The 23277-nt window shown below is 45.6% G+C and overlaps 1 protein-coding gene across 2 annotated transcripts in view; it reads right to left on the reverse strand.

The window, feature by feature from the left end:
- Positions 1-23277, reverse strand: part of LOC121547214 (rhomboid-related protein 1-like) — a 63052-nt gene that overhangs the window by 36335 nt on the left and 3440 nt on the right. For both annotated transcript variants that reach the window (XM_041858368.2, XM_045209800.1), the window contains exons 2-3: positions 8908-9066; positions 375-599 (exon numbers count right to left, since the gene is read on the reverse strand). In XM_041858368.2, the coding sequence (XP_041714302.1) occupies positions 375-599; positions 8908-9066 (384 nt within the window). The remainder of the gene's footprint in view (positions 1-374; positions 600-8907; positions 9067-23277) is intronic.

Here is a 23277-nt window from a genome sequence, read left to right on the forward strand (position 1 = left end):
CAGAGACTAGTCCACTGGCTTGGTTTCCCAGTTCTACATCAGTTCCTGATAAGAATCCAAGAATTCAATCATGAAAGCCAATACAGTTGCCTTAGAGGACTGGCATCGAGTGCACCTCCTTAACAATTGTTTACCAAATAGTTGGTCAGTGCCCACACTGCCCACTGCCCACTAATGGGTCACAGCCATTTCCACATATGACAAAGCTAAATACTTTTTATGCCATAAACATTGTTCTGCTTATTTGAAGGGTCATAAGTAACTTAAAACATATTCAGGTGGGTAACAATGCACACATTTCTGGGACCACTGGTCTTAACAATGAGCAGCTCAGTTATCCGAGGCCTCCATCTGCTTTCTCTCTTCCCTCTCACCTGGACGATGGTAATGATGGCCATGAAGACGGGCGGGGGACAAAGGCGGTTCTGGTGGAAGTACCAGCGCCGGTCTGTCTCGCAGGGCAGGATCTCATAGGCCACGTAGCGCACAAAGCGCTTGTACACGCCCAGGCCCGTCTCATCCAATAGGATCTCTCGCTGCAGCGTACGCCGGCCATTGGCGATGGCCCGTCGGAAACTGCTGGAACGCTTGCTGCTCATCTGAGGAGAAGGGCGGGAGATGGATGGAGAGAATAGAGACAATGGGAACAAAGTTAGTATTCCTTTGAAACTGACAGAGTGAAGAAATATTTAATTTGATAGATGAACTGGCATGCTAAATGCCTGCAACTGCATTTAGAAGTTGACTTTTTAACTGCACTCAACTTCAAACAAAGAGCATCTCCATTCTCGCGGCTTCCTTGAAGCGTTCGGTGCTAAAAGTGGAGGAGAACATTTCTGCACTGCCTTGCCTTGACAGGTACACACGGTGCCTCTATTCACCCAAAATAACTGTGTTTTTGCCTTCAAGGGGCAAAGCTCTGCTGAGGGGGGGAGTGGAGCATGTGGTGGGGAGACAGGTGACAGGCTCCTGTTATCATTGACACTCCAGGTTTGCTTAGTGAGCAGGAACGGCACAGCTGGGGGCTAGCATGACTTGGTACATGGAATCCCTGATGTCTGCTACTTTAGTAGGAATTCTTGAGGAAAAACCATGGTGCAACCACAACTGACAGGGATAAGGGACACATTCTACCATGAATCTGGAAGAAAATGAACTTTCTCATATGATGACAATAAATCTGAAAGGCTCTACAAGGGAAGGAGATAAGAATGTCACATCTCAGTGTATATGGATCTGTGTATGCCTTTGCCATAGAGAGAATGATGCTTAAATCCAAGATGATACACAGACGCAGACAATAGGTCAAGCCACATTCATACTGTATCCATCTCTACTGCAACAGTCATCAGAGTCCCCACAGACCCCATCAAGGAGGCAGCTAAAGCAAACCAACCACAATTCATTAGGTGCTGTTGTGTGCAGGCTCATTACACCCGGACACTGTGGGGAGTATAACAATGAAAGAAATCGGGGGCAATATCTACATGGCGCTAATGAAAGAAACAAAACAAGGAGACAAATAAATAAATATATAAAACAAACAAATCACATACAAATGGCCATCTGAGGCTATTAAAGAAAATAATTGAGGAAAAACAGAAATATAGTTAGTCTGTAGAGCGGTAGTGGATGGTGGTGAAGTATAGTCGAGCGGGATGCCGTGAGACACGTATTAGGTAATTATGATGCCAGGGTTGAACAATGAGCAAGTGTGGGTCTGTGGCACAGCGATAAGCAGCGTCAAGCCGAGAGGGGCTGCCGGCCCTCCCGTGGCTGCAGCACTGCATATTTTAGCATGGAGATCAGGCCCAGGAAATGCAATTATACTGTACATGCTCTTGGAGGGAGAGGAAAGCACAAGAGAGGGGGTAGAAGGGGGACATTAGGAAGGAAGGAAAGGAAAATTAGGGAGGGAAAATAGGATGCCCTCATGGATCGACTAGCTCCGGGGAAGCACGGCTGCAGTTGTACTGCGGAAGTGAATGGTTTCCACCGGTCTTTACTAATGTCTTTATTAGAAGAGTTAAGAGACCGAATGGGAGAAAAGGAACGTGGTTGTGTGTGGTTGGGGGATTTATATACAAATTAAATGTTTTCTTCTCTGTGGGCTTTCTTCTCTAAATGATGCCTGTGTTTCCAGTGTTTTATCTACGTTTGTTTTCCAAAAACATCTGCTGCCTCTCCTCTTAGCGATGCGTTTCTTCTCCCTCTCTGAGATTTGTGCTCCTGAATGTTCCCGGGAGACGTTTCCCAGTAGACACACTTGTCATTCCGCCTTGCCTTTTCCTCTGACATGTGGGACTGCCGCTTCTAAAGTGAGCAGTAAGCGGCCTTTGAAGTTTGGGATATGAGACAGGGAGGCAGACAATAATGCGCATTAGCACGAGAGCTGACAACTTGACTGGGGAGCCCTGACAAACCCAGCAGGAGCATTCTAGCAGGGTGTGCTAGCATCACATCCCATTACATCACTACTCAGGAGAACCTCAGACTTTGGCATCAACAAGGTCCGCAGCTAAAATTCCCTTGACAAGCAGCAAGATGTCTGCCAGGGACAATTATTGATATTAAAGGCTAAGGATGGAGCTAAACATAGAATTCCCTTTAAGGGAGACAGGAATGGACCTAATTGACATCGGGGTGTGTGTGTGCACACGTGCGTGTATTCCAAAACAGCAGGGTGCTCACACTCCCCTCCTTGAGAACAGTGTGTGGGCTTACAGTACATGCTGGTCTCAGCTCCTCCTCTGTTCTTCATGATGACTTAATTAGTTCTGGTGTTTGCTCAATAGTGTACTGATCGATAGTTTGAATAAATAATAACACATAAAGATGATATTTGTTCCATGTTTTCCTTATATAGAGGTATATTAGGAGGTATTGAGTTTGGTATCAAGTTATTCTAACGTTCCATTCAAGTACATTTCCAAAGTTGGTCCTGATGCTTGCTAAACTTTGGTGCAAAATCACACTTATTTCATGAATGGTGATGGGAGAACATCAGCCCTCTCTCTCTTACACAGAGCCCTCCAGGCTTAGAGTCAAAAAGTCCTGCTACTAAATGCTAGCTAGCTCGATTAATAAATCATTAAATTAATGTTACTAAATGATTTACCACATACTGTGAAGAACCAGGCTGGAATCTGAACGCCCGCGAATCACCATGCAGTAAATGACTCGCCATCACTTAGTTCTGTTAAACAGGATCGGCACGCCATATACTACACATTTACTGGTCATTTATAATCCATTATTAAGCTATTAAATAAATGCAAACACACAGTGATAAGAAAAAACGAAATCACGGTGGATCTCAGCACTGTTTGCGCCCACCCTCATTCTAGCAAAATCCTTTTAAAATGAGAGCCCACCTTTATCATCAGGACCTAAACTGGAAAAACCTTCAGTCATGGACACTTAAGCAGAGTGCACCACTCTGAAGTCAGCAACCCACCTAAAAGAGAAATGGTGCCTGCCTGAGTTTGTGGTGTGTTGCGAGGGTGTGTTTGTATGTGTGGAGCAGATAAGTGTGTGTGTGTGTGTACGATGTGTATCAGGGATGATGGGGTCCATCTATTATCTTTTTTTTTTGTCTTTCCCTTCAGTGAGACCCTGTTCTTCTACTCAGAAGACAGATGGACCGTGGGCACTAAACACTGTCAGACGACCCCATTGACATCTCTAAACAATATAATGACCACACTGGAGCCACTAAATATCCAAAATGGCCTTGGTGGGGACACTAAACATTCCCCAAGAGAGCTTCAGTCAGGTCACAGGTGGCAAACGCTCCTCTGGGCTAAGCTTCTACTTTATCCATCTTCAAGTGAAGCACTAACCCAGAGAATCCGTGGAGCAATATTGGTGTTACACAGGAAACGTAAATATTCTTACTTGACTATTTACTGTAGCATGCCCAGTAAAGTTCGCCAAATGTTGTATATATTTCTCTGTCATGACTACAACACAAAGCATATTGCCAGATGGTGGCAGTGCTAACCCAGAGAATCCATGGAGCAATATTGGTGTTACACAGGAAACTTAAATATTCTTACTTGACTATTTACTGTAGCTAACTGAAGCTTGCCCAGGAATGTTTGCCAAACGTTGTATATATTTCTCTGTCATGACTACAACACAAAGCATATTGCCAGATGGTGGCAGCGGTGGGATCCGTATTGCTGTATCTCTCCCATTAAGGAGGAAAAATGACTCCGGCAAGGAGTTTCTCATGACCACAGTCACCTGACAATGATCCTACCTACAGGATGGGAGCTATGTGGGATGTTCTCAGAACATCATTTAAACTACCACCTGAAGGAGAGGAATTACAGATTTCTTTAATTTAACAAGAATACATGATAGCAACTACTGGAACACTCAGTTAACAAGGTGAAATAAATTGTTACGAAACCCATAACTAGCCTATGGATATTGTTGCACTCACTTTGTCTAGGGGTCCTAGGCCTAGTTACATGGTCTGTAAACTGAATGAATGTGTGCATTTATGTGCGAAATCTGCATTTCAAATCAAATCAAATTTTATTTGCCACATGTGCCGAATACAACAGGTGTACACATTACCGTGAAATGCTTACTTACAGCCCTTAACCAACAATGCATTTATTTTTTAATCAAAAAGTAAAATAAAACAACAAAAAAGTTTTGAGGAAAAAAAGAGCAGAAGTAAAATAAAATAACAGTAGGGAGGCTATATACAGGGGGGTACCGGTGCAGAGTCAATGTGCGGGGGCACCGGCTAGTTGAGGTAGTTGAGGTAATATGTACATGTGGGTAGAGTTAAAGTGACTATGCATAAACAATTAACAGAGTAGCAGCAGAGTAAAAAGATGGGGTGGGGGGGGCAGTGCAAGTAGTCCGCTTAGCCATGATTAGCTGTTCACGAGTCTTATGGCTTGAAGCTGCTGAGAATCCTTTTGGACCTAGACTTGGTGCTCCAGTACCGCTTGCCGTGCGGTAGCAGAGAGAACAGTCTATGACTAGGGTGGCTGGAGTCTTTGATAATTTTGAGGGCCTTCTTCTGACACCGCCTGGTATAGAGGTCCTGGATGGCAGGAAGCTTGGCCCCAGTGATGTACTGGGCCGTACGCACTACCCTCTGTAGTGCCTTGCGGTCGGAGGCCGAGCAGTTGCCATACCAGGCGGTGATGCAACCAGTGAGGATGCTCTCGATGGTGCAGCTGTATAACTTTTTGAGGATCTGAGGACCCGTGCCAAATCTTTTCAGTCTCCTGAGGGGGAATAGGCTTTGTCGTGCCCTCTTCACGGTGTGTTTGGACCATGATAGTTCGTTGGTGATGTGGACACCAAGGAACTTGAAGCTCTCGACCTGTTCCACTACAGCCCCGTCGATGAGAATGGGGGCGTGCTCAGTCCTCTTTTTTTCCCTGCTGTACACAATCATCTCCTTTGTTTTGGTCACGTTGAGGGAGAGGTTGTTATCCTGGCACCCCACGGCCCGTCAGGAAGTCCAGGATCCAGTTGCAGAGGGAGGTGTTTAGTCCCAGGATCCTTAGCTTAGTGATGAGCTTTGAGGGCACTATGGTGTTGAATGCTGAGCTATAGTCAATTAATAGCATTCTCACGTAGGTGTTCCTCTTGTCCAGGTGGGAAAGGGCAGTGTGGAGTGCAATAGAGATTGCATCATCTGTGGATATGTTGGGGCGGTATGCAAATTGGAGTGGGTCTAGGATTTCTGGGATAATGATGTTGAGGTGAGCCATGACCAGCCTTTCAAAGCACTTCATGGCTACAGACGTCAGTGCTACGGGTCAGTAGTCATTTAGGCAGGTTATCTTAGTGTCCTTGGGCACGGGGACTATGGTGGTCTGCTTGAAACATTTTGGTATTACAGACTCAGTCAGGGACAGTTGAAAATGTCAGTGAAGACACTTGCCAGTTGGTCAGCACATGCTCGGAGTACACGTCCTGGTAATCCGTCTGGCCCTGCGGCCTTGTGAATGTTGACCTGCTTAAAAGTCTTACTCACATCGGCTACGGAGAGTGTGATCACATAGTCATCCGGAACAGCTGGTGCACTCATGCATGCTTCAGTGTTGCTTGCCTCGAAGCGAGCATAGAAGTGGTTTAGCTCGACTAGTAGGCTTGTGTCACTGGGCAGCTCCCGGCTGTGCTTCCATTTGTAGTCTATAATAGTTTTCTAGCCCTGCCACATCCGACGAGCGTCAGAGCCGGTGTAGTACGATTCAATCTTAGTCCTGTATTGACTCTTTGCCTGTTTGATGGTTCGTCGGAGGGCATAGCGGGATTTCTTATAAGCATCCGGGTCAGAGTCCCACTCCTTGAAAGCGGCAGCTCTACCCTTTAGCTCAGTGCGGATGTTGCCTGTAATCCATGGCTTCTGGTTGGGGTATGTACGTCATCGATGCATTTATTGATGAAGCCAGTCACTGATGTGGTGTACTCCTCAATGCTATCTGAAGAATCCCGGAACATGTTCCAGTCTGTGCTAGCAAAACAGTCCTGGAGCTTAGCATCTGCGTAATCTGACCACTGGTGCTTCCTGCTTTAGTTTTTGCAGGAATCAGGAGGAGAGAGTTATGGTCAGATTTGCCAAATGGAGGGCGAGGGAGAGCTTTGTATGCGTCTCTGTGTGTGGAGTAAAGGTGGTCTAGAGTTTTTTTTCCTCTGGTTGCACATTTAACATGCTGGTAGAAATTAGGTAGAATGGATTTAGGTTTCCCTGCATTAAAGTCCCCGGACACTAGGAGCGCTGCCTCTGGATGAGCGTTTTCCTGTTTAGTTATGGCCTTATACAGCTCATTGAGTGCAATCTTAATGCCAGCATCGGTTTGTGGTGGAAAATAGACAGCTAAGAAAAATATAGATGAAAACTCTCTTGGTAAATCGTGTGGTCTACAGCTTATCATAAGATACTCTACCTCAGCCGAGTAAAACCTTGAGACTTCCTTAGTATTTGATTTTGTGCACCAGCTGTTGTTTACAAATATACACAGACCACCACCCCTTGTCTTACCGGAGTCAGCCGTTCTATCCTGCCGATGTAGCGTATATCCCGCCAGCTGTATGTTATCCATGTCGTCGTTCAGCCATGACTCGATGAAACATAAGATATTACAGTTTTGAATGTCCCGTTGGTAGGATAACCTTGATCTTAGGTCGTTCATTTTGTTTTCAAATGATTGAACATTGGCTAATAGGATTGATGGAAGAGGCAGTTTACTCGCTCGCCGTCAGATCCTTACAAGGCACCCCGACCTACGTCCACGATATCTCCGTCTCTTTCTCTTGCGAATGACGGGGATTTGGGCCTTGTCGGGTGTCTGTAGGATATCCTTCGCGTCCGACTCGTTGAAGAAAACATCTTCGTCCAATACGAGGTGAGTAATCGCTGTCCTGATATCCAGAAGCTCTTTTTGGTTATAAGAGACGATGGCAGAAACATTATGTACAGAATAAATTACAAATAAAGCGAAAAAACACACATAATAGTACAATTGGTTAGAGGGCTGTAAAACCGTGTTGGATGCACATGTGCCCAGGGAGGCCGCAACCTTACCTTGGTCCAGAGCCAACTCTCTCTCTTGACTTCTTGGTCAGCCAGTCTAAGCGGATTAGTATTTTCTCAGTGGGTGACGAAACATAAATATAATCAAAAAGGAAAAAATACCAAAGGCATGCCCAAACTAAAGACTCAAAAACGAAATACCTCATGGCCACCAAACAAAACCAGCCACCTCCCAGCTTACAAGCTGGGCCACTGACTGACGATCACCTTAATTGGCAGCACCTGATGCACTTATCAACCAGGCTCAGCACCTGGTCAAAGTTGCTGGTGCCCCATGGGGGAATGGAGTGTGGAAGTGGTAGTGTGCTGTCTAACCTACAGTACCTAACCTCAGGTGCATCCTGTTTCCATTGATCATCCTTGAAATGTTTCTACAACTTGATTGGAGTCCACCTGTGGTAAATTGAATTGATTGGACATGATTTGGAAAGGCACACGTGTCTATATAAGGTCCCACAGTTGAGAGTGCACTTCAGCGCAAAAGCCAAGCCATGAGGTCAAAGGAATTGTCCGTAGAGCTTCGAGACAGGATTGTGTCGAGGCACAGATCTGGGGAAGGGTACCAAAAAATGTCTGCAGCATTGAAGGTCCCCAAGAACACAGTGGCCTCCATCATTCTTAAATGGAAGAAGTTTGGAACCACCAAGACTCTTCCTAGAGTAACAGAAGGAATAGGCGTGAAGTTCCATAAAGGGAAGAGTGGATGATAGAAGGAGGAGAAAACTTAAGGATGGGGTTCAAATGTGCATTGCTGCTCACTCAATAGAAGCGAGACCTGAGCATTTGTACAGGAACCAAATGGAAATAAAAGCTGTCATTACACACCATGAGCAAAACAGAGGGAGAGAAGGAATCAGCTTAGGGAAGTGAAAATATGGCAGGAATTGCATTGCGTTTAATTAATCACGCTGCGAGGAGGAGAAGAAACATGCTCTGGTCTGCGGCTACACAGGGCTGAGAATCACCTCAGCCCCTTTAAAAGAAACACAGGTCTAAACACAGACAGGTTAAGTAGAAAGGAATGAATAAGAATGATGTCTCTGACCTCCTAGCAGCATCACAAGACTCAGAACACTACTCAGCAGTACAATACAGTATATTACGCTGCAAGTGCATGATATTCTCATGCTATGAATTATGAGTGTGAATATCTGTATGCGTGTGTGTGTGGCGCACTTGTGTGTATTATCATGAAATAATTTGTGTGCAATTCTCTAACCTTTCTCAAATAATTCTGTAGCGTGAGTGTGTACTATGCCTGCTTCTGTGTGAACGTGCCTCTCTGTGTGTGTGCGTGCATGCATGCCTCTGTGTGTACCCTTTCAGCCACTCACCAGCTCGATGAGCTCCTGGTAGCACACCTGTCCATCCTCGTTGCTCTGCACCAGGGCGAACAGCATGTCCAGTTTGGAGGGGTCCAGCTGCAGCTCATGGTGCTCCACCAAACTGGTGAAGTTCTCCACTGCGATGAAACCGGTGTTGTCTGGGTCCAGCTGGCAAACACAACACAACAAACACTCAGTACAGGCTGACCAGAATAGTGCTGCTGTTGATGATGATAGTAGTAGTGCCTATTAGCAAGAATGAGCTCAATTCCATTTCAATTAAGTACATTCACGATGACCTGAAATCGTTTAATGGAAGATTTATTAAATTCTTATTAATTTAAAGGGTATTGACCCCATCCCTGCGTATTAGAATGATTATCTTTCTCTACCTCCCGTTATTCATAATCATAATGCATCTTCTCTGCTTTACTTTTTAAAAGCACATTGCACTCAATAAGCTGCAGTGATGTAGAGAGATACTGTATGAATGAATCTTCATGAATGCATCAGTAATCACCTGGTCACACACATTTCCTAGGTGGCAAAGGTAAAATCAAGTCACATTTTATTTGTCATATGCTTCGTAAACAACAGTCTACTTACGGGCCCTTCCCAACAATGCAGAGAATATGTTTTAAATAATAGAAAGATAATAACATGAGGAATAACTACACAATAACAATAACTTGGCTATTTACACGGGGTACCAGTACCGTGTCCGGATGGATATATTGTCATTTATCGGCATAGTTACAAACCCCCACCTTGCGACCCATGCAGACCCCACAGAAATAGTCAGCCCCTCAGCAACTTGCGCCACATATATTTTTAACACTCACACACTGTCCACGACACAAACTGTTCAAACCTCTCTTGTAGGCAGAGAGAATTTTGCAGTTTTAAAGCATATTTCATGCAAGTCTACATACTTTGCCATGGGGCAGAAATAAACCTTTGCACTTTTAAAGCTAATTTCCTGCAATTCTACACATTTTGCCATGTATTATGTGTGTTCATATGATAAAAACTGCTAATGTACCACCAAATTTCAAAATTGCACCTTCTGCATTCAACTATACAACTCTCAACAGTAATTTAAAAGCCTGACAGTTCCTTAAAAATATATATAATTTCGTTGAGGCGGTCACCTATTGAGTAAGGCTGAACTAGTCCATAGACAGCAGTCGACAGCAGAGACAACAGAACATACATACCAGGATAATGGCGAGCAACAGAGCCAAGAGAGAAGAAAATGTCAATAAGAGCAGCATTAATTAAGCCATATTGTCAGTGGGAACATCAATGGAAGAATTAGACCAGCCTTAAAAACAGAACACAAGTCAGCTGTATTTTTTCTATCTAATTAAATGGGCAGGCCTAAAGAAAGTAACAGACTGGTAACAACAGGCATTGGCAGGACTGATAACAAAGATGGGCCAACAGGTCAGTCTAATGGTACACCGTGATCTGAACACACTGTAGGACTGAAATCCCACTGCTGACACCATATGCCATTGTACATACATTGTATTCTCTTTTTCCTTTTTCTTTCATGTTTGAGTTAGTGAGTCGGGTTCTACAACATTTGTGGACAAATCAGTGTGGTTTTCATTAATCACCATTCTCACTGCGAGGCCCCCGGCCCCCATGGGTTATTACCGCTGATGCTCGCATGCCTCTGCCTCCCCGTAATTGATTTAAGCGGGGGAGTGTCATAAAAACGCCAGAGTTTAGCAGTCTGAAATAGTGCCTGGTTAAAAATGGCCCATAAAGTATAGGGTGTGTATGTGTGTGTGAGCCCGCATCCTAGTGTGTTTGTGTGTTTGTACTGTATCTATCCATTGTCGACTGCCTATTTTATTTTTTTATATTCGATTTAATTTGTTTCGATGGCGCATTAATATCCTGTTCTAGTTTGTTTTTAGGCTGTCTAGCTGTGTCTGTCTTTTTACTGCGTTTCTGTGTTTTTACTGTGTTTCCTGTAATGATAAAAGAGAGTAAACCAACAGCTCCTTGTCGCTCTAGGGCCGAAATGTGGTCTTTCAGCTGTTGCATCACTCTGGAGTCACCCACAGTGTGTATCATGTTGGTCTGTGTAAAGATAGGAGGAGGAGGAGATCCTCTCGTTCTGAATATAGATGGCTCCGTGACTCAGTAGGCAGAGGCCATTCCCTGGCTGCCTCAGGATCAGGAGGGTAGTGGGGTTCTATAAACACTGAGCCTGCCAGTGCCAGTCTCTACTGCAGCAGTCTCAAGGTTTACAGCTCTACAGTTAACTCAGAAACAAGGAAGCGTCATCAGAAAATCTCTGGGAGTGTCTGATACAGTGTGTGTGTGTCTATCACTCTCTCTTGGTGGAGTTATTTTCCTCCTCCCCTGGACTGATTTCAGCAGTGTTTAAGGCTGTTTAATTGAACACAAGAAGCTCTTTAATTCCATTTCTACTGCTCACCCTCCCCAGGTCTCTTGTTATTTATTTATTAGTCAGGGGCGGGCTACTAGCAGTCAGATACTAGTGTGTTAGCTTTGATCATGCTTCCAGTCAGATGGTAGCATGTTTGCAGGGCCGGCTTTAGCCTTTTGGAGGCCCTAAGTGAGATTTGGTTGGGAGGCCCCCCACCTCACGGCAAAACATTTTATTGCCCCCCTCTTGACGATAGGGAGACATATTTTTGTTTGAAAGTACATTTTCATGCAAATGTTGCAGTTTTAAAGCTAATTTCCTGCAATTCTACACATTTTGTAATGACTTATGCCATGTTAATATGATATCCGAGTGAGAATGACTAACAAAATCAATGGGGCCCCCTGAAGGTCAGGGCCCCTGGGCACGTGCCCTGCATGCCCGGTCGGTATTTGGCCATGATTACTACAAGTTTAGATAGCTGGCTAGACTAACTACCAATGTAAAGATTGTTAGAGGACATGGCTAATTGAGTGACTGTCAGTGACTGACATACAGTGCATTCAGAAAGTATTCAGACCCCTTGACTTTTTCCACAATTTGTTACCTTACATCCTTATTCTAAAATTGATTAAATTGTTTTTTCCCTCATCAATCTACACACAATACCCCATAATGACAAAGCAAAAACAGGTTTTTAGACATTTTTGCTAATTTGTTAAAAATAAAAAACGGATATATAACATTTACATAATGTGATGTCACGAGAGGCTGTGTCCTGGAGGGACGTTACATCCCCCTGAGATGGCTGCAAACCCAGACAGCTATGGCTCCATCTGCTGGTATGGTCGGGAACTCCACCCCTCTATGGCCAATCTTCCCACGCAGCTGAAACAAATCAGGAGCTGATGAGCTGAAGGTTTGGAAGGGAAGAGACACACTGAGGGAGTGTGTGGGGGGTGAAGAGACACAGTCTCCAACCTGGGCTCTCTGGAGGACAAGAGTGCTGCACGTCCACTTCCATGAGGAATATAAGGATTTGGAGATACTTACCTTTGGGAAATACTCACCTTTGGATATATGCACCTGTGGAAATACGTGAGAGACATTTGGAAGGACTTTTTGCTGGGTTGGCCACTAGCTGCAACGTGGACTACAGTAAGGCTGGGGAAAAGTTATCTGAGCGAGTGAGAATTATGATTTTGGAGGTGGAAGAGACATCCCTGAACTGTTAACCCTTAAAGAGCCACAAGAGAACAGAATTTTGTTATATTTTCGTTAATTTCCCAAGACCTATAATAAAATCCTTGTTTTGTTTGAACCTTGTCTCCTTGCACTACTTGAGCAATCCCGCTGAAAGCTGTGTAGCCTCTCGTGACGTCACAGATGGTGGAGAATACGGGCACGCTCAAGCGTTAATAGTGCATGTCAGAGGAGGATACCGAAGGTTTGATCACCCAGTTTTCCAAGTTGGCCGTAGGCTCCCCGCCGTCTGAAATGGAGGACATATTGAAAGCCCTTGTTGCTGGCCAGCAAGCCCAGATGCAAGCAAACGTGGCTCTCTTGGAGGAGCAAAAGAAAGCCAACCTTCTGAAGGCAGAGGAATTGCAGTTGCAGAGACAGAGGGTTGTCCAAAATACCCGCCCAATAAAGGCAAGTGACTTTATATCTAAGATGGGAGCTACCGATGACATTGAGGCATACCTGCATGCATTTGAGGCCACGGCCACTAGGGAAGCCTGGCCCAAGCAACAGTGGGTTGGTCTGTTAGCCCCCTTTCTAACCGGGAATCGCTGAATGCTGTCCGGGACCTGGGCCCTGACCAGGTTACTGACTATGATGCCCTGAAGTCTGAGATCCTCAGCAGATATGGACTCACAAAGTTTGGCATGGCCCAGCGCTTTCACAGCTGGACCTTCCAACCAGACCAACCTCCTCGGGCGCAGATGCATGAACTTGTCCGAATCGCAAGGAAATGGCTGGATCCGCAGAGGAATACAGCAGCGGCGGTGGTGGAGGCCGTTGTGGTGGATCGTTACCTCACGCGCCCTGCCTTATGAGGCAAAACGGTTCATCAGTCAACAGGCCTTGACCACGGCTGATCTGACCGTGGAAGCTGTGGAAAAGTACCAGGCCACAGCGGAGATGCTGAATGCTTCCCGAAAAGACCCCAGGAGTGCGGCCCCACCACAAATGGGAAGAACCCGTCCAAAGGACCCCAAGGTCTCGAACCCAGCCACGTCAGGACTTATCCCGGCTCCAGGGGGAGCCAGAAACCAGGCGGGTCCAAGAAGAGTACACCAGGAGGGGGAAACTCGACAGTGTTACCGGTGTGGGGAGATGGGACATATCTCCTGGCAGTGTGGGAAACCAGCCGATGAACCTATGCCCACTGCGAGTCCTCCAGCTCAGCACCCACACACCGTTTTGCCTCGCTCTTGGGAGTCGTAGATGGCGGCCCAGATCGACCCCCACCTGCCCGGTAACTGTGAATCACCATGATGTGGAGGCCTTACTGGATTCTGGTAGCCGGGCCACCCTGGTGCGTAAGGATTTGGTGGGCCCAACGTGTCTGACCCCGGGAAAGTCCTCCCAGTTTCCTGTGTCCATGGGGACACCAGAGAATACCCCCATTACTGAACTTACAATGACCAGCACACGGGGAACCATACACACGACGGCGGGGTGGTTGATTCCCTCCCCGTCCCTGTCCTAATTGGACCGAGACTGCCCAGCCTTTTACCCACTCTGGAGAGAGTCTCAGGAGAGGATAACCCGAGTACCTCGGAAACGGAGAGGCAAGACTCATCCTGGGAAGGCTCCGGTGCAATCCTCCGAATTACTCACTCCCGCCCGGGCTCTGATAGGGATGGCAGGTGCCCAGACCGACACAGAGACGGAGCTACAGAATCTGGACAAAGAACTGTCTGGTCTGAAGGGGACCGCTGAGAGGTATCGTTTGTTAAAGCAACAGTTAGACATGAAGACAGAAGAGTTAGATATCCTCCAGGCTAAACTCCAACAGAGCTCCTTCCCTAAGCAACAGGAGGAGCTGGAGAGGCTGCGCAGGACCATCGAGGGAGTGTGAGGAGACCCTGCGCAGTAGTAAGGAGGTCCAGAAGAAGGCAGAGGAGAAGTACAAGGTGTTGGAGAACAAGATGAAGAATGTGGAGGCAGAGAGAGAGAAGGAACTGAAAGCTGCTCAACAGAAGCTAAACTCTGCTAAAACCAAGGCTGATGCGTTCAGTAAGAAACTCAAGGAGAGACAACAGGAGGCTGAGTCCCTGGTCCTAGAGTTGGAGGAGTTGAAGAGAGAGCAGTCTGGCAAGCACCACGGCAATGCGGACGCCCTCTCCCGGCGTGATGCCTTCTTCGCTGCCTTTACCCCGACGAGGGACGTCGGTCCCGAGGAGGGGGATGTGTGATGTCACGAGAGGCTGTGTCCTGGAGGGACGTTACATCCCCCTGAGATGGCTGCAAACCCAGACAGCTATGGCTCCATCTGCTGGTATGGTCGGGAACTCCACCCCTCTATGGCCAATCTTCCCACGCAGCTGAAACAAATCAGGAGCTGATGAGCTGAAGGTTTGGAAGGGAAGAGACACACTGAGGGAGTGTGTGGGGGGTGAAGAGACACAGTCTCCAACCTGGGCTCTCTGGAGGACAAGAGTGCTGCACGTCCACTTCCATGAGGAATATAAGGATTTGGAGATACTTACCTTTGGGAAATACTCACCTTTGGATATATGCACCTGTGGAAATACGTGAGAGACATTTGGAAGGACTTTTTGCTGGGTTGGCCACTAGCTGCAACGTGGACTACAGTAAGGCTGGGGAAAAGTTATCTGAGCGAGTGAGAATTATGATTTTGGAGGTGGAAGAGACATCCCTGAACTGTTAACCCTTAAAGAGCCACAAGAGAACAGAATTTTGTTATATTTTCGTTAATTTCCCAAGACCTATAATAAAATCCTTGTTTTGTTTGAACCTTGTCTCCTTGCACTACTTGAGCAATCCCGCTGAAAGCTGTGTAGCCTCTCGTGACGTCACAATAAGTATTCAGACTCTTCAACTCAGTACTTTGTTGAAGTACCTTTGGCAGCAATTACAGCCTCAAGTCTTCTTGGGTATGACGCTACAAGCTTGGTACACCTGTATTTGGGGAGTTTCTCTCATTCTTCTCTGCAGATGGGGAGCGTTGCTGCACAGCTATTTTCAGGTCTCTCCAGTGATGTTCGATTAGGTTCAAGTCCGGGCTCTGGCTGGGCCACTCAAGGACATTCAGAGACTTGTCCTGAAGCCACTCCTGCGTTGTCTTGGCTGTGTGCTTAGGGTTGTAGTCCTTTTGGAAGCTGAACCGTCGCCCCAGTCTGAGGTACTGAGCACTCTGGAGCAGGTTTTCATCAAGGATCTCTCTGTACTTTGCTCTGTTCATCTTTGCCTCGATCCTGACTAGTCTCCCAGTCCCTGCCGCTGAAAAACATCCCCACAGCATGATGCTGCCACCACCATGCTTCACCGTAGGGATGGTGCCAGGTTTCCTCCAGATGTGATGCTTGGCATTCAGGCCAAAGAGCTCAATCTTGGTTTCATCAGACCAAATAATCTTGTTTCTCAGGGTCTGAGAGTCTTTAGGTGCCTTTTGGCAAACTCCAAGTGGGCTGTCAGGTGCCTTTTACTGAGGAGTAGCTTGCGTCTGGCCACTCTACCATAAAGGCCTGATTGGTGGAGTGCTGCAGAGATAGTTGTCCTTCTGGAAGGTTCTCCCATCTCCACAGAGGAACTCTAGAGCTCTGTCAGAGTGACCATCGGGTTCTTGGTCACCTCCCTTCTCCCCCCGATTTCTCAGTTTGGCCGGTGGGCAACTGTAGGAAGAGTCTTGGTGGTTCCAAACTTCTTCCATTTAAGAATGATGGAGGCCACTGTGTTCTTGGGGACCTTCAATGCTGCAGAATTTTTTTGGTACCCTTCCCCATATCTGTGCCTCGACAAAATCCTGTCTTGGAGCTCTACGGACAATTCCTTCAACCTCATGGCTTGGTTTTTCCTCTGACATGCACTGTCAACTGCGGGAACTTATATAGACAGGTGTGTGCCTTTCCAAATCATGTCCAATCAATTGAATTTACCACAGGTGGACTCCAATTGTCACGCCCTGGCTCTGGGGACTCTGAAATGTTGAGCCAGGGTGTGTAGTTTCTGTGTATTATTTTCTATGTTGATGTTCTAGATCGTTTAGATCTATGTTGGCCAGGGTGGTTCCCAATCAGAGGCAGCTGTATCTCATTGTCTCTGATTGGGGACCATACTTAGGCAGCCTGTTTGGCACTAGTCGGTGTGGGATCTTGTTCCGTTAAGGTTTGTTGTGTGTAACCTAGGACTTCACGTTTCGTTTGTTTGTTGTTTTGTCGTGAGTTAAGTACGTAATAAAATGTACGCTTATCACGCTGCGCCTTGGTCCGTCTCGTTAATGAGCGATCGTGACACCAATCAAGTTGTAGAAACATCTCAAGGATGATCAATGGAAACAGGATGAACCTGAGCTCAATTTCGAGTCTCATAGCAAAGGGTCTGAATACTTATGTAAATAAGGTATTTCCATTTTTTTGCTAAAAATTCTAAAAACCAGTTTTCGCTTTGTCATTATTGGACATTGTGTGAAGATTGCTGAGGAACATTTCTTATTTAATCAATTTTAGAATAAGGCTGTAACGTAACAAAAAAAGTCAAGGGGTCTGATCTTTCCGAAGGCACTGTAACAAGAGAAAAACTGCTGAGGCACAACCAAATTTCGAAATTGCACCTTGCATATTCTACTATTCTTACTCTCAGGTCGGGGGCCTCCTAGCCGCCGGGGGCCCTAAGCAACCGCTTGTGCCTGGAACTGGCCCTGCATGTTTGCTCTGTTGATGCAAGCAATCAAATGTTAGCGCCTTGCCATTTCTGAAGGCTGAGAACAGCAAATACTGTAAATTCTTGTGTTTTCACAATCACAGACTTTGTTGTGAAGCCATTTTTCATCCCAACAGGCAGGCGCCCGTACAAACGTACACACACACCGACACGGACACAAATTCACACATGGACACACACACACACACATCAGTAATCTGAGCCATCTCCCTTCTCAGTCATCTCGCACACATATCACACACCGAGTAATATATCGGCTGAACGCCGGGGCCCCTCGCTGGCTGGGCCTGACAGTCTTGAGCTTGGAAGTGGCTTCCTGAAATGCGGCTAAAGCAAATGCATGTATGAGAATGAACCAAGAAAGAAAAAAGTCCCAGCCAATTTTTTCCCTATTTCCCTTACTGTGTGTTTCACAGAGGTTTGTTTAAAACAGCCTATTCTGCTCCTGGCACCGAGGAGAGAGAGAAAGGTTGCAGATATGGCCAACGTTTTGCATAGGCTGAGTGTAGGGCACTAGGATGATAGGATGGGGAGAGAGTGAGGGAGGGAGAGAGGTGGAGGGAAGGAGGAAGGAGAGAGAGAGAGAGAGAGAGATGGAGATGGATATATAGATGGCGAGAGAGTGAGAAATAAAGACAATTGAATTGAGAAAGAAATGAGGAGAAGAGAAATAGAGGAAAAGAGAGAACGTCAGAGACCGCTCAACCACTGTCTAGTGTTCAATCAGTGAGACGGCTCTAACACACTCCAATAGCCCAAGTCTATCAGAAGGCTGTGACACACTCAGGTGCTCCGCATCCACAGTTCCAAACACCAGATTCTAATAGGATCCTCTCCACCCGGGGACACAGAGGAGTCTGATCACTGTCTGGCCCCATATGTCATCGTCACATCGCCACGGTTACCATGTGGGGTCTTACACTGCAAATTGAACTGTAGCCAATATACATAGAGACAGTATTTGCCTAACCTTCTACTGAAAGTGTGTTACACAAGTACCGGGAGCTGAGAATGAAGGTGAAGAGGTGGTGAAGGATTGGTCCTTGTTGGTAATTATGACGATTAGCAATCAATACATTCGGTGAGGAAAACGGAGACGTGTGAACGTTGGGTATAAGCTTCACCTTTTTTCTTAGTCAGGGTAGTGGGGTTCATGACTGTCTGACAGAGGAAGGAAGGAAGAGAGAGAGAGAGGGAGGAGGGCTGAGAGAAGAGGAGAGCGGGGGAATGGTCCTGAAAGGGAGCCGTTATTGAAGTAATACAACACTGGGAGGATGACGCGTTGACAAGCCACATCGTCGCCATGGTTATGGGTTTCCTGTGTGTCACAGCTTTCACATTTCCCTTTTACGAAGGGGGATTGAGAGAGGAGGGGGGTAGAGAGCACTGGAGTAGGGACAGAAGGATATAGATGGATGGAGAGATAATTACAGAGGAATGGATAGAAGGATGGGGTGGTGAAAAAGGGCTGATGAAAGAGGGGAGGGCTAAGGGGCCAAGGGAGGTGACACCAGTACCTGCGGATGTAGAGGTTGAAAGGGTTAACAAATGTAGAGAAAACGAGATGGGGTGAAGAAAATATGGTGGGAGCAAGTAGAAGGGGATGGATGAAGATAATGGGATGAAATAGTGTGGAGGAGGCGGCTGTGCTGACTGCAGGGGAAAGATCACGTCGTTAACCCCCAGGACCTCTATTACCGTCAGCAGACAACCAGCCACTGAGGCTGACCCCAGAGCAGGTGTCACTTAACTGAGGCCAGTACTACAGTGGGGAGGGGGAGGAGACCCTGACCTGGGAACAGACCTTGGCCATAAATAAAAATTGTGGTCTACTAGCCTGCCATGCCAGTGCCCAAACTCCATAATTTCCATACCCGAGTACGAGTATAGCAGGGTAGTAGTATACATGTAGCATGACTATTGCGGTAGTATGAGAGTAGTATCAGTGTTGCAGTAGTATTTGCGTGGCAGTGTATTAGCATAGCGATAGCATCTGAGCGGTGAATCAGCTCCAGTGGCACCCAGGATCCACTGCTGTTCTTTGACAACTGGGCCCTCTAGTTCTTCTACGGCAGCAGCATTCTAGGTTACTGTGGCACAGACCGCAAGATGGTGGCAGCCAGGCCACCACAACAGCTCTCTCTCTCTCTAGTCTCTACTCTCTCTCTCTACACAGACAGAGCAAAACTCCTTGATTCATGTCGAACCCATGACTACATTTTCTCCCTTTGACACACAGTGACACAAACAACAGCAGGAGACATTCCTCAAATGCCATGCATGAAAAGCACCATGCTGATGGCATCAGACCTCAATGAAAGGGAAAGGGAAAATAAGACCCTCATCCTTGCTATGGTTGGCATATATACACGTCAAAACTGTATAACGCTGTCCTCAGATCATCAGTCTTTATCTAGCAGGTGAAAATAGCTCTGATAAGGAGGGGAATTGCAGAGGAGATATTAATCGACTAATGATCGCATGGCTCATCGATGGTGGAGCTCTGGCTGACAGTTTCCTTATTAAGTGACATGGCTATATAAATAACCATTAGATCAACAGAAGTGTGTGTGTCTGTGTGCGAGTCAGTGTGTGTATGTGCCTGCATGGGACAGAAATAGCCTGAGCTCAGCACTGCTTCCTCCTGCAGACAAAGACTAATAAAAGTCCCTCGCGTAGCTACTCTCGCTCTCGTGCTGCAGAGTCTGATGTAGCAGCCCAATGTGCAAGGTACATGCAACTAGCTACATGTATTACTACTCCACTCATAGCCCTATATGGAGTGAAAGTAGACTAGACCAACATGAAGTCAACCTGCTGATCTAGGCCTATATGAATGTCTACACATCTGAGCCTATGAAAATGTACCCTTCACAGACAGTTTGAGGAGACAAGAACAACAAGTTTCTCTTAGGGGAGAAAAGAATGGTCTACTCTACTTTCAAGTTGAGGTGCGCCACACATTATGGATAAATAGATGTTGACATGCACACACTCAGTTGCTTTCCTGGTCTAACATAAAGAGAGTTTTTCTCCACTGAAACCAGATACATTAAAGCTACAGAATTCCCTCTACCTGTGCACCTTGGATGAATTGCTCATAAATGATTCACTATGCATGCTGCTATTCGGAAACTTTGAAAACCACCACCATGACCACAACACATCCTTTTACCACATTGATATTCACACAATATTCCTTGGTGGCTTCTCACCTTCTTCTCGTACATAAACACACACAACTACTGAACAAAGGTAGGGTAAAACATGCACGCACACACACAGTTTTGTACTGCTATCCTTGTGGCGCCCAAAGAATTGATTCCCATCCAAAATCATATTTTTCTTAACCCTAAACCTAACCTTAACCCTAAACCTAACCATAACCCTAAAGAGCAATGAGCCAAGTAAAGCCCCCCCGGTCAAACCCTCCTCTAAACCGGACAACGCTGGGCCAATTGTGCGCCGTCCTATGGGACTCCCGGCCACGGCCGGTTGTGGCACAGCCCGGGAATGAACCCGGTTCTATAGTAACGCCTCTAGCACTGCGATGCAGTGCCTTAGAACGCTGCGCCACTCCGGAGAGCCAGCCTAACCTTAATTATATCCCTAATTGTATCCCTAACCCTAAACCTAACTCCTAAGCCTAAAATAGCATTTTTCCTCGTGGGGACCGGCAAAATATCCCAACTTGCCAAATTCTCCATGTTTTACTATACTTGTGAGGACTTCTGGTACCCACAAGTCTAGTTAAACAAACACACACACACACCTCTAAGTCTGTTGATCAATGTGTTACTGATGGGCCCCTCGTGGCCCTTAGACCCTGCAGAAGATAATCGATGTCTCCCTCTCAGACAGAATGATTGCCCAATCTATCTCTCAATCAGCCAAATCCCCCGCTGGTGCCACAGAACAGTGGGATGGTCCAGCCAGCCAATAACGTGAATGAGGGATGGGGGGGGACTGACAAGATGCACACTAGACATTGATAAAAAGAACCATTAAAGTAGGCTTTAATTTAGCTAACAAAACACTTTAAATACTAAAACTGAAAAAAGAGGAGAATGTTCAAAGTTGAATAAATGCTTCCTTAGAGAGCTGTGAGAGTGCTTGAGGTTGTGGCTGTCTCAGTGCTGGACAATGGTGGAAAAAATTTCATACTTGAGTAAAAGTAAATAATAATAATAACAATATGCCATTTAGCAGACGCTTTTATCCAAAGCGACTTACAGTCATGCGTGCATAAATTTTTGTGTATGGGTGGTCCCGGGGATCAAACCCACTACCTTGGCGTTACAAGCGCCGTGCTCTACCAGCTGAGCTACAGAGGACCACAAATACACCTTAATAGAACATGACTCAAGTAAAAGTGAAAGTCACCCAGTAAAATACTACTTGAGTAAGGTCTAAAAGTATTTGGTTTTAAATATACTTAACTATCAAAAGTAAATGTAATTGCTAAAATATACTTAACGCTACTTTTTCATAGACCCGACCAAATTCACAAAGAAATGTGAGTTATAGATCTTTCATTCCCGTTGAAAGCAAGTCTAAGAAGCGGTAGATCTGTTCTATGTGTCCTATTTCTATGCTTGCCGTTCTGAAGTTTTGTTTTTGCATCTTTTACTTACGGTTTTGTACACCAGCTGAATATACAATATTTTTGGTTATGGAAAATATACTTCACAGCGGTTTAGATGGTACAATGATTCTCTACACAAGGACTTCTTGTTTTGTCACATAAACTGAAATTAGGCTAACTATTAGAATTTTAGCAACCAGGAAATGGCAGAGCAATTTCTGCATAATGCATCATTAAGTATCAAAAGTAAAATAATAAATAATTTCCAATTCCTTATATTAAGCAAACCAGACCGTACCATTTTCTTGTTTTTTTATTTACGGATAGCCAGGGACACACTCCAACACTCAGACATAATTTACAAACGAAGCATGTTTGTTTAGTGAGATCAGATCAGAGGCAGTAGGGATGACCAGCGATGTTGTCACGTTCGTTGAGTACAGGATTGGACCAAGGTGCAGCGTGGTATGCGTACATATTTGTTTATTGAAATAAACTCAGAACAAAACAACAAAAGCAACATAACGTGACGCTCACAATGGCTACACACAAACAAGAGTCAAGATCCCACAACATAGGTAAACAAAATGTCTACCTAAGTATGATCCCCAATCAGAGACAACGATCGACAGCTGCCTCTGATTGGGAACCACACCCGGCCAACATAGAAATACAAACATAGAATGTACACATAGAAATTCACACCCTGACCAAACCAACGAGAAACAACAGGCATTTAAAGGTCAGGGTGTGACAGATGTTCTCTTGATAAGTGTGAATTGGACCATTTTCTTGTCCTGCTAAGCATTCAAAATGTAACGAGTACTTTTGGAAGTCAGGAAAAATGTATGGAGTAAAAATAACATAATTTTCTTTAGGAATGGAGTGAAGTAAAAGTAGTCACAAATATAAATAGTAAAGTAAATTAAAGATACCCCAAAAAACTACTTAAGTAGTACTTTACACCACTGGTCCTGGATCTTAATACTGCAGAGCACAGCATTGCCCCATGGGTTGTTATGTGACCAAGAGGAACATCTGTCAATATTTCTGAGATACTCAAGGACTAGGAAAAAGACTAGACACCTAGACAGACATATGGCACACAACAACACAGGTACAAGCTAGTGCCAAGACGAGTGGCCTACTGACTACAGTAAAATCATCAGGTCAGGACCAACCATCTCCGGGTAAATTAACTCATGACCACTGCTCCCTACAATCCACTAATTCATACCAAATCTAAATTATTTCATCCAGAGTTTAACCATTCATTTATATCACTGCTGCACAGGTAAACCAGGAAAACATGCCACTCCCACCTCTACAAACTGTAACACATGATCGTTTTTCAAATGTTGTACATAATGTTGATGCTACCGTCTCTTATGAACGAAAAGAGCTTCTGGACATCAGAACAGCGATTACTCACCTCAAACTGGATGAAGATTTTTCTTGAATGAGTCACGCGAAG

The sequence above is a fragment of the Coregonus clupeaformis genome, chromosome 31, assembly GCF_020615455.1.
Source record: "Coregonus clupeaformis isolate EN_2021a chromosome 31, ASM2061545v1, whole genome shotgun sequence".
NCBI lineage: Eukaryota > Metazoa > Chordata > Actinopteri > Salmoniformes > Salmonidae > Coregonus > Coregonus clupeaformis.